This window comes from Moschus berezovskii, chromosome 27, assembly GCF_049115385.1.
Source record: "Moschus berezovskii isolate FMDL1 chromosome 27, NW_MosBer_1.0, whole genome shotgun sequence".
In the NCBI taxonomy this organism is placed as follows: domain Eukaryota; kingdom Metazoa; phylum Chordata; class Mammalia; order Artiodactyla; family Moschidae; genus Moschus; species Moschus berezovskii.
This window is the reverse complement of record NC_142486.1, coordinates 6,096,202-6,107,101: the sequence shown is the minus strand read 5'-3', so window position 1 is coordinate 6,107,101 and position 10,900 is coordinate 6,096,202. Positions and strand designations below refer to the sequence as shown.

The 10,900-nt window shown below is 50.9% G+C and overlaps 1 protein-coding gene across 1 annotated transcript; it reads right to left on the bottom strand.

Annotated features, from left to right (window-relative positions):
- Positions 1-462: 462 nt before the first annotated feature.
- PVRIG (PVR related immunoglobulin domain containing) lies at positions 463-2,150 on the bottom strand. The gene is made up of 5 exons (XM_055408947.2): positions 1,970-2,150; positions 1,531-1,884; positions 1,322-1,445; positions 1,187-1,247; positions 463-1,085 (listed from the first exon to the last, which is right to left on the bottom strand). Exons 1-5 carry the CDS (start codon positions 2,028-2,030, stop codon positions 753-755), a joined length of 933 nt encoding a protein of 310 aa, XP_055264922.2. The 5' UTR covers positions 2,031-2,150; the 3' UTR covers positions 463-752.
- Positions 2,151-10,900: the final 8,750 nt, after the last annotated feature.

Here is a 10,900-nt window from a genome sequence, read left to right as displayed (position 1 = left end):
TTCAAGGTGGCCAGTGGGGAGCAATCCTGGTGCCCAGGTGACAGAGAGGAGCCGGAGGAAGCCGATATGGGCAGAGCTGAGGTGGGTCCCCTGCCTCTGAATGTCAGCTCTAGAGGGAGGGCATCAGGGAGGGCATCTCGGGGAGCCCCTGACCCAGGCATTTTTCTGGAGTTGAAGCCCCAGAAGCCTTTGCTGCGGGGACAGGACATAGTGGGATTTGAGGTTGGGCCACCAGACCCCCAACCTGTCTTTCCACCTGGTGGTCCTCAGCCAGACCTGCAGGGCCAGGACACCCCCCACCCCTACCCCCACCGGGGGTGGGGCAGAGGAGAGGTCCCCATGCTGCCGCCCCCTCCCCGCCGGTCCTAACCTGGCCTGTGCCTCCCAGGGGTTGAAACTTCGCTAAGCTCTTACAAACCTGCCCCCGCACCGCCGGCACCCCCAAAGAAGAAAAGACACAGGTCAGAGAAACCGTTTTTGTTGACAGCTATCGCCCTCACCTGGGGAGCTGAGGACTGGAAAACAGGAAGCCGCCCGGGATGGGGTTTGTCACCTCACACACACCCGCGTGCCCACACGTGCACACGCGCTGCCCACATCCGCAGCCCGCGGGGTCTGTGTGGAGACGCTCGCTGGAAGCCTAAGGATAAAACAAGCTGTGCATGGACGGTGGCCCCCAGAACGCAGACATCCAACAGAGGGGGGTCCCAGAGGCCCGGAGAGGAGAAAGGCAGAATGACCTGGTTTCCCTCTCATCGCACTCCTGAAGGCCCCGGAGCGGCTCTGCGCCCCAGATGGTCCGGGAGCGGGATGCGGTCGGCGCCGGCGTGGAGCGGCCGCTTTTCCGCCTGAACGTAGAGTCGGTTCTCGACCGAGACGAAGCTGCTGCGCGCGGAGGCCGGCGGGGGCGCCCAGGGGCCGGGGCTCTGGGGTCGGCGCGCGGCGTGGGTGGGGAGCAGCACCCACCCGGGCAGTGGCTGCAGTGGGGGGACCCGGTGCAGGGTTGCCGGGCTGAAGTAGTTTGTGGTCGTGGCGGCAGCGGCGTAGGGGACGTGGAAGGAGGTCAGGGAGGCTTGGCCGGCTGCCTGCGGGGGTGGTGGGGAAGGAGGCCCGAGTGAGGCTCCATCTCCTGGATCCCCAGCTGCAGCCCCCTCCGTTCCCCTCTGACACCAGCCCCCATCCTCACACTGGCTCTCCCGTCTGTCTGGGGGCTGCTGTGTCTGGACGGCTGAAGCTTCATGACGGACCTGGGGAGAGAGAGGAGGGTCAGAGGCAAAGCGTGTGGCCCCTGGGATGGGGCTCAGCGGCGGCTGCGTCTCACCAGTGCCTCTGCCGACGCAGGAGGTAGAGAAGGTAGATGCAGCCAGAGAGGAGGACCCCCGAGATCCCCAGGATCCCGGCCAGGTCGGCCCGCAGCACGGGGGCTGGACTGGGAGCAGGGAGCCCTGTGCACAGAGACACATTCCGGTCAGGCTGGCTGGCTGCCCAAGTCCCTCCCTGTCCCCGCGGCCCCCTCCTCACCCGCCCCACCTTGGTCTGTGCTGAGGGGCAGGCTCCCACAGGCCTCCTGGGAGCCCTCAGGAAAGGAAGTGAACTTGCAGCAGAAGGTGGCGTTGGGACTGAAGTCCCCCGCTGCGGTGGGAGCCCTTTCCAAGGTGAGGGAGACGCTGGTACTGGTTTCCCAGCGGGCCCGGCAGGCAGCTGTCCAGTTCTTGGTGCTGAGTGTGGGGTGCAGCACAGCCAGAGTGGTCCCCCCAGCACCGTCGGGGCCCCTGTAGCTCACAGTCACCAGGGAGATGGAGCCCGAGCCCAGGAATCCACAGCGGACGGTGAAGGAGGCCTCGGTGGCCTCCCTCTGAACCTGCAGCCACACCTCTGGAGTCCCTGTGGGAGAAGGTGCAGGGGCGAGGTCCGGGCCTGGGTCTCCACCTGCACCCAGGGCCTCTGCTCCTCTGTGGCCCCCACTCACCAGCAGTGAGGCAGAGAGTCAGCAGCGCCCAGAGCAGGCCCAGGGCCCGGGGCCTGTCCATGGCTCCCCTCTGGCCCGGGCTCCAGGGGGCTGTGGTCGTGGGGACAGCACTTGTATTTCCGGTGTCATCGCAGGAAGTTTTACGTATGAGGATGAGCCGGCCCTGAGAGCAGCTGCTGGGTACTCTCTGCAAACCTGTCTCACTTCCTTCTCTGAATCTGGGGTTGAGGAACTCTCCCCCAAGAAATTTAAAGTGACAGTGACAAGGTCTTCCCTGTCCCCACGCTGCACTCCAGTGTGAGCAGGACGGTGGCTCAGGTTCCCAGCCCTGCCCTGCCTGTGGGTACCAGCCCTGGGGGGGTCGGCTCTGAAGGGGAGATATGCTGCAGGGGGACCTGAGAAGATGTCCTTCCTTGGAGAGGGAGGGACCCCCTGGTTTGTCTTTAGGAAGAAGGCTGAGACACACACCACCTCCCGCCTCAACCTCACTGAAGGGAATGTGGCAGAACTTGGGGAGAGGAAGCGGAGCCCGCCAGGCACAGCTGGGCTGTGACCTGCCTGCGGAGCTCTGCCCCATCTGCGCCTTCCTCTCCACCGCTGAGGGCAACTGGCTTGCAGCTGCTAAGGCCAAAGGCGCAGTCATCTGCAACTCTTCACTCATCTCCAGCCCATCAGGAAATTCTGAAGGCATCCCACCCTGACCACCTGGCCTCTCTTTAACTACCCTCACCCCTGCCTCTTGGACTCAAGCTGTCTCTCCCCCTAAGAATCACTCTAAATCGCTTTCCTGTGTACCGTCGCTTACAGAACACACACTGACCAGAGGGCTGCTATCAGCAGTGACAAGTGATCAGAATGCTTTGTGTCCTGTCTTGTCTTCCACTGAACTTGCATCTGGGGTGAGAGTGGCTTGCTGAGCTTAAGGGATAGAGCCACGGGTCTGTGTGGAGGACTCCTGTCCAGGGTGTGGTGAGAACGCAGAGGGCAGTGGTGCCAAGGCCTGCCCTGCCCACATGCCCGATTCAGCATCTCTTCAGATTCTGTGGCGCCAGCCATCAGCCCGCCGGTCTCAAGTGAACCGTCCATACCAGAGAACCAGAATAAGCAGGGCCTCCGGGCCAGTCACTTCACAGCGCCCAGCCCAGGTGGCGTGCGTTCTCTTACCCTTTGACCTTCTCTCAGGCTGGATGCCGGTCTCCAAACCTGACTCAGATCTGCTCTCACCGGCTTTCTCCCCTCCTGTTCCCCTGAGGTGAGGGAGACCTGTGCAGAGCTCGCCCAGTTCAAGGAGGCCCAGCCCCGCGTGGGTGCCCAGCACCAGGGTACACGGGACCACCAACTTCAGCCTCTCTAGCCTGGAGGACCCTTTTCTTCTCCCCGCTTTGCGAGGCCCAGGTCAAACCCCACCCACTCTAGGAAGCTGTCTCGAGAGCGCCTTTCCTTCATGGATAACCTCCTGGCCAGATGGCGGGCCCTGGGTCGTGGCTCTTTTATCAACATCTGAACGGTCCAAGTACATAGAGGAGCTCAGTACTGGGTGACTGATGAATGAAAAGCCACGGCACAAAGTTAACTATTCACCAGCATTTTCTTTTTTTTTTTTTTCAGTCTCGTAAGCCACATCGTCCCCTAAGTTCTCATCGTATGAGATTCAAACACCATAGTGTTGTGTTGTTTGTTGTAATGTTTGTAGAAAACATTATTGTTTTTCACCAGCCTGCCCACTCCCTTTTCCGTCTGCATTTTAATTTTCAGTAAGGTTAAGAATGTCCATCTTTTACTGTTTCTGGATTTTGTGTATTGCTTAGGAGGGCCAAGGTATAACTTCGTAGTTTTGTTTTTATGCTTACCTCTTATGAGGGTTTACTTTTGATCCATGAAGAATTTTAATTTGGAGGTGGTGTTATTTTACAATTTGGGTGGCCAGCCAATGTCCCCAAACCCCTTGTTGAATCGTCACTTGCCATCTTTTAAAATTATTATTGGTAGTTGAGTTATAACATTAGTTTTGGGTATACAGCATAGTGATTTAAATTTTTTATAGATTGTACTCCATTTAAAGTTACAAAACATTGGCTATTTCCTGTGCTGTACAAACCTTGCAGCCTTATTTTTTTAAATTGAGGTATAGTTTATGTCCTATATGTTTCAGGTGTACAACATAGTGATTCACAATTTTAAAGGTTATATTCCATCTATAGTTATAAAATATTGACTATATTCCCTGTATTACATACTAATTACATTCTGGCTTATTTAATACATAGTAGTTTGTACCTCTTAATCGCCCACCCCTATCTTGCCCCTCTGCCATTCCCTCTCCCCACTGGTAACCACTAATGTTTGCTTTAATGAGCAAACACTAATGAGTGCTTTTCTGTTATATTCACTAGTCTGTTGTATTTTTAAAATTCCATTTATAAGTGATAATGTACAGTATTTGACTTTCTCTGACTTACTTCACTAAGCATTAATACCCTCCAGGTCCATCTACTGTGTTACTGTCAACTTCCCCCTTTATGTCGGTTAATATTAATTTATGTATTTAGGTGTTCCTATGTTGGGTGCGTATATATCTTTAATTATTGTTCTTGAAGTGATCCCTTGATCATTACGTAATGTCCTCCTTTGTCTCCTGTTCGGTCTTTGTTGTCAAGTCTGTTTTGTCTGATATAAATTGGTGCCTCAGCTTTCTTTTGATTTCCATTTGCATGGATACCTTTCTCCATCCCCTCCCTTGGTCTCTGTCTCTTCAGATTAGAAGTGAGTCTCTTGTAGGCAGCACATATACAGGTCTTGTGTCCATTTAGCCACTCTGTCTTTTGATTCAAACATTGTCTATTGACATTAAAGTAATTACTGATAGGTATGCACTTATTGCTGTTTTATTAACATGTTACTGACTGGGGAATTTCTGCAGAAACTAACACCTGTGGCGTTAATGTGTCTCCAGTCCAAGTGTTGTTTTCTGCTTGTTTTTGTAGTTCTCTTGTTCTTTGTCTTATTCCCTTGTGAACTGATGACTGTCTTTAGTATTTGAATTTGTGGGTATTAGAGATTTTTGGTTTGCTGTTACCATAAGGTTTACACAGAGCTGTCTCTCTCTATATGTGTGTGTGATTAAGTTGCTGATCTCTTGATTTCAAACACATTTTAATATATGTGCATATATTAAATGTGCGTCTCTTAACTACTTATTGTGAGTATAGACGATTTTTTACTACTTTTGTCTTTTAATCTTACTAATAGCTTTGTGTGTGGTTAACTTACTACTTTTCTTGTATATTTGCCTTTACTGAGTTTTTTCCTTTTGTAATTTTCATGTTTCTAGTAGTTACCTTTTTCTCACTTGGGTAAGTCCCTTTAAGGTTTCTTGGTTTGGTAGTGCTGAACTCTTCCAGCTTTTGCTTGTCTATAAAACTTTTGATCTCTCCATCAAATCTGAACAAAAACCTCGCCGGGTAAAGTATTCTTAGTTGTAGGTTTTTCTCTTTCATCACTGTATCATGCATTTCCCTTCTGGCCTGCAAAATTTCTGAAAATTCAGCTGATAGCCTTACAAGAGTTCCCTTGTATGAATCTGGTTCCTTTTCCCTTGCTGCTTTTAATATTCTCCAGTTTTGAAATTTTAATTACAATGTGTCCTGGTGTATTCCTCTTTGGGACTCTTGTTTCTTGGACCTGAATGTCTGTTGCTTTCCCCAGATTATGGGTGTTTTCAGCTCTTATGTCTTCAAATATGTTTCCTGCCCCGTTCTCTTTCCCTTCCGAGACCTCTGTAATGGGAACGTTAGTGTGCTCACTGTTGTCCTGGAGGCCTCTTAAAACTGTCCTCAGTTTTTATTTTCTTCTGTTCAGCTGTAGCAATTTCTATTGCTGTCTTCCAGCTCACTGATCCATTCCTCTGTATCATTTAATCTGTTGATTCTTTCTAGTGTATTTTTCTCTTTAGTTATTATTCAGTTCCTCTTTATATTTTCTAACTCTTCCTTAAAAACTCCTTACTCTGTTTTTCTATTTTTCTCTGAAGTTCTTTGATCTTTATGACCATTACCTTCAACTTTTTATTGAGTAGATTGTCTCCACTTCAGGTAGTTCTGAAACTTTGTCTTTTTCCTTCATTTGTAACATGTTGCTCTGTCACCTTCAGTTCAGTCGCTCAGTCCTCAGTCGTGTCCGACCCTTACTCTGCCTAATTTGCTGTTTTTATTTCTATGTAGGGCCAGACTCTTTTTTATGAATGTATTGGAATTCCTGGGCTTCCCTGGTGGCTCAGACAGTAAAGAATATGCCTGCACTGCAGGAGATCTGGATTTGATCCCTAAGTTGGGAAGATACCTTGGAGAAAGGAATAGCAACCCACTCCAGTATTTTCGCCTGGAGAAGTCCACAGACAGAGGAACCCGGTGGGCTACAGCCCATAGAGTCGCAAAGAGTTGGACACGACTTGAGTGACCAACACACTATCTGGTAGATTGGTTACATTTCCTGGTCTTGGAGAAGTGGCCTTTGGTAGGAAATGTCCTATGCATCCCAGCAGCGCACTCCCCTCTGGTCACCAGGGATACACGCTTTAGGGCTGGCCCTGTGTTGGTTATGGTGGCAGGCTAATTACTGCGGGCAGCCTGGTAGGCACAGCTGGCCCCTAGTTGGGCTGGCTTCTAGGCCCTGTCTTGTGCAAAGTCTACCAGCTCCTAGTTGAGGCCTGATCACAAGGCAGCGGATTGCAGAACCCCAGGGATCCTGGGGCCAGTGCTGGTTTACTGCTAACTGGAGATGGGTCCCAGGGTCTCTGGTTACTGGGCCCTGTGGATCCTGACATTGGTGTCAGCTTGCTTGTTGGGTGGTGCTAAATCCCAAGTTCTCTGGCCAAGGGGCCCAAGGTGTCCTAGAACTGGTGAGCAGGGCCCAGGGGGACACCAGGGCTGGTGCCTATCTGCCTGCTGATGGGTGGGCTGGGTCCCACTATGGCAGGCTATGGGGCTGCAATGGTCTGGGGCTGATATCTACCTGTTGGCAGGTGGGGCTAGGACCTGCCAGCTCGCTACTAGATGGACCCAGGGCCCAGGGGTCTTGGGTCTGGTACTTGCTGACTGATGGGTGGAGCTGGGTCCCAGGGTTGGTGTGTGAGGTGAAGTCAGGTCCTGCGCCCTCCAGTGGATAGTGGCTGTGGGTTCTGGGAGTCTTAAGGCAGCCTGCCAGCTGCTGGGTGGGGTGCCCTGGACCCCCGTCCAGCCCACCAGTGGGCAGACACCAACTCCAGGACCACCGCAACCCTGCAGCTTGCTATGCTAGGACCCCATGAGCCCTGGCAGTTGCCTGGCCTGAGGCTCCTAGCTCTGGTGCCTACAGGCTGTCAGGGGTGGGGGCAGTGGTGGGGCCAAGCCCCAAGGCTAATGCACTAGAGGCAGGAGTCCATGTGGAACTTGCCAGTGCCAGTGTCCTTGTGGTAGAACAAGCTCTTCGGCCAGCACTTATGTCCTCAAGGTGGAGGCCAGTTGCCACCTGCCTCGCTGGGAGACTCTCCGAGGTGACTCTGCCTCAGACTTTTCTGCCTGGAGTCCCCCACCATGTGTTTCTATGTGCCCTTTAAGAGTGGAGTCCATTTCCCACAGCCCTCTGGCTCCCTCACAAGCAAGCCCCACTAGCCTTCAAGGCCCTTCTGCCGGCCCATCTTCCCAATTGCTGTGGCGCCTGATGTGGGCTGCCAATCCTACACTCTGCGGGGAGAACCTCGGCAACTGTAATTACTTTTGTATTTGAGGGCTGCTTGCTCTGGTTCGACTCTGTCCTAACTCTGCCCCTCTTATCCATCTTGTGGCTCCTTCTTTATAGCTTTAGTTGTAGAAGATCTTTTCTGGTAGATTCTGGGCTTTCTCCTTAATTCTTCTGTAAATAGTGGTCATTTTGGTGTGCCCATGAGAAGAGGTAAACTGAGGGTCTTTCTACTCCATCTTGGCCAAGTCCCCTTAGTCTCTTGGTGTCTTAATCATTAACTCTCACAAAGGGGCCTACTTCTGGATTCTTTCCTAATCTATCCATTGATTTGATTATTCCAGTGTCAATATCCCATGGTCCTAAGTAGAATGCTTTTATGTTCTGATGTATGTGAAGGTGCTCATCCTTTCTCAGAACTTTCTTGGCTATTCCTGAATAGTCTTCAGAATTTTGAGCTCTGGAGACACAAAGGTCATTAAAATCTAAGTACAGTGAGCCCTGTATTCACCACTGTTGGCCTTTGCCCTCTGGCCTGGAGGTATAGGTTAGATAACACAGGTCTGGTACTGGCCACCTCCTGCTCTGACATTTCTTGGTGAAACCCCTGTGGCCACAGCCCTAGTCCTCCTGCAGAGCAAGCAGCCCCTGTGGTCAGTCTCTGCAAACCTCGAGGGTTTGGACTGGGGCTGGGATTTCCCAGGTCTTCACGATCAGGCAAAGCAGCAGGAAAGCTGCTTGAGTGTGACCGGAGGAGCAGGTAAACGCCGCGGGGGCAGCATTCTGCCTACGATGGGCTCCAGCCCCCTCAGTGGATCCTGGTGACCATCCACAATGAGGACCATCCTCATTTTGAGTTTGTAGAGACAGACTCATTTTTACATCTATTTTAAATGTGTGTAATAGGCCACTTAAGTTCCTGCATCAAAATAATGTAAAAGATTATATCTGAGTATATTAGTTCAGTTCAATCGCTCAGTCGTGTCTGACTCTCCGCGACCCCATGAATCACAGCACCCCAGGCCTCCCTGTCCATCACCAACTCCCGGAGTTCACTCAAACTCACCTCCATCGAGTCGGTGATGCCATCCAGCCATCTCATTCTCGGTCGTCCCCTTCTCCTCCCGCCCCCAACCTTTCCTAGCATCAGAGTCTTTTCCTGTGAGTCAACTCGTCGCATGAGGTGGCCAAAGTATCAGTTTTAGCATCAGTCCTTCCAATGAACACCCAGGACTGATCTCCTTTAGGATGGACTGGTTGGATCTCCTTGCAGTCCAAGGGACTATCAAGAGTCTTCTGCAACACCACAGTTCAAAAGCATCAATTCTTTGGCAATCAGCTTTCTTCACAGTCCAACTCTCACATCCATACATGACCACGGGAAAAACCATAGCCTCGACTAGACGGACCTTTGTTGGCAAAGTAATGTCTCTGCTTTTTAATACACTATCAAGGCTGGTCATAACTTTCCTTCCAAGGAGTAAGCGTCTTTTAATTTCATGACTGCAATCAGCATCTGCAGTGATTTTGGAGCCCCAAAAAATAAAGTCTGACACTGTTTCCACTGTTTTTCCATCTATTTCCCATGAAGTGATGGGACCAGATGCCATGATCTTTGTTTTCTGAATGTTGAGCTTCAAGCCAACATTTTCACTCTCCTCATATACTATGTGCTAAATTTGTAACTATGAAACTAACATATGTGAATTGCTCATAACAACTACCTTAAGAGCAAATACTTCATGCAGCATCACAAAGCAATCACCTGATTCACATCTGAACCATGTCTGGCGGTTGGTGCTCAGCACAGGCTGAGACCTCAGCTAGGGCTGCTGGAGGGACGACGACATGTGACCTTTCCACATGGCTGCTGGGGCACCAAGAGTGAGTATCTCAAGAAATAGGATGTGGAAGCTGCCAGTTTCTTCAAGGTCTGGGCTCAGAAATTGGCCCAGTATCACTCCACCATATTCTGTTTACCCAAGCACTCACAGAGCCCGTGTTCAAAGGGAAAGGACTTAGACCCAAACTCTCAATATAGGAAGAGTGGCAAAGAATTTGGGGAACATGATATAAAACACTCACAGATTCTAAGGTTGGGGCTCAACCTCCTACACTGGTCTGTTGGCTGCATAAAGATCTCCACCTTTACAGAGCTTCCAACTTTCTTTTGATCTCATGAAGTACCAGCTTGATTGGTATTTAACTTGGGATTCTTTCTCCTCCTAGACCCCTAGTGACCTCTGTACCTTTACCTTGGTCTTCCCACTCTGCTCCCAGACCCCACAGAAAAGGCTCCTCTCTGGAACTGCTCCACTGAATACAGGTAAAGGTGCCTGGGGCACTGGCACTCTGCCTCTCTAAAATGAGACCAACAAACCCAAACCATGCATCCTTCTGCAGAAACCGCTAGACTGGCTGGATGATTGTGTCCAGCCTGGGACACCACATAGTGAAAACTTGAGATTACAGCAGATGCCCAGGACAGGGAAGAACTGAAGTTGCATCTAAAATGAGAGACTGAAGAGTTCCTTAAACCACACAAGGAAGCAGTCACAGCAGAAAAGTGACAACAGTGTTTTCAGGTATTTGATTACTTGTTAGAGTGAATGGAGAACAGCTGTTCCGAGAAGCAAAATGAAAACAAGTCAGAGTTTTAAGAAGTCCAGTAGCCAGAGGTTATTCCATGGAGTCTGGGGGAGAGATGACAGCAGCACTGACAGGAGAGAAAGATCAGAGCAATTCTGGAGAATGACTTGCCAGGACTTGGTGAGGAACTAGTTGGGGAATGAAAGGACAAGGAGGGTGGTGCTGAGGGTTTGGACATTCAGAATATCTTCTGAGTTTCTTCCCAACTCTCAGATACTGAGGTTCTGTAATAAAGTTCAAGTTACAACAGCTGTCTCTGGGATGAGGGTATGAAATTATCCCTAGAAGAAGCACATGGGTGAAGGCTGCCAAGACACGGGAACTGGCCTGGTCTCAGTGGAGGCACATGGTCTGCCCTTTGGGATGCTTCCCCTACCTTCCCTCTTCAATCTAAACTCATTCCACCAGACAAACTACCAGTCTCCCATTTACTAAGCAACACATCCCTGAAAGCCAGTGCACAAAGCACCTGCCGGGGGCAGGGGCAATGCCAGCACCTGTACATGGGACCACAGGACTGGGCAGAGCTGCTTAAGACTCCAGCAAAGAACCTGATCTCCCATCAGT

Bases quoted from the DNA above. Each gene is read 5' to 3' on its own strand.
- PVRIG (XM_055408947.2), bottom strand. From the start codon at position 2,030: ATGGACAGGCCCCGGGCCCTGGGCCTGCTCTGGGCGCTGCTGACTCTC. The intron at 1,446-1,530 runs GTGGGGCGGGTG...CTCTGTGCACAG, and splicing joins GCCCCTCAGCACAGACCAAG to GGCTCCCTGCTCCCAGTCCA. The intron at 1,086-1,186 runs GTGAGGATGGGG...CCACCCCCGCAG, and splicing joins AGACAGACGGGAGAGCCAGT to GCAGCCGGCCAAGCCTCCCT.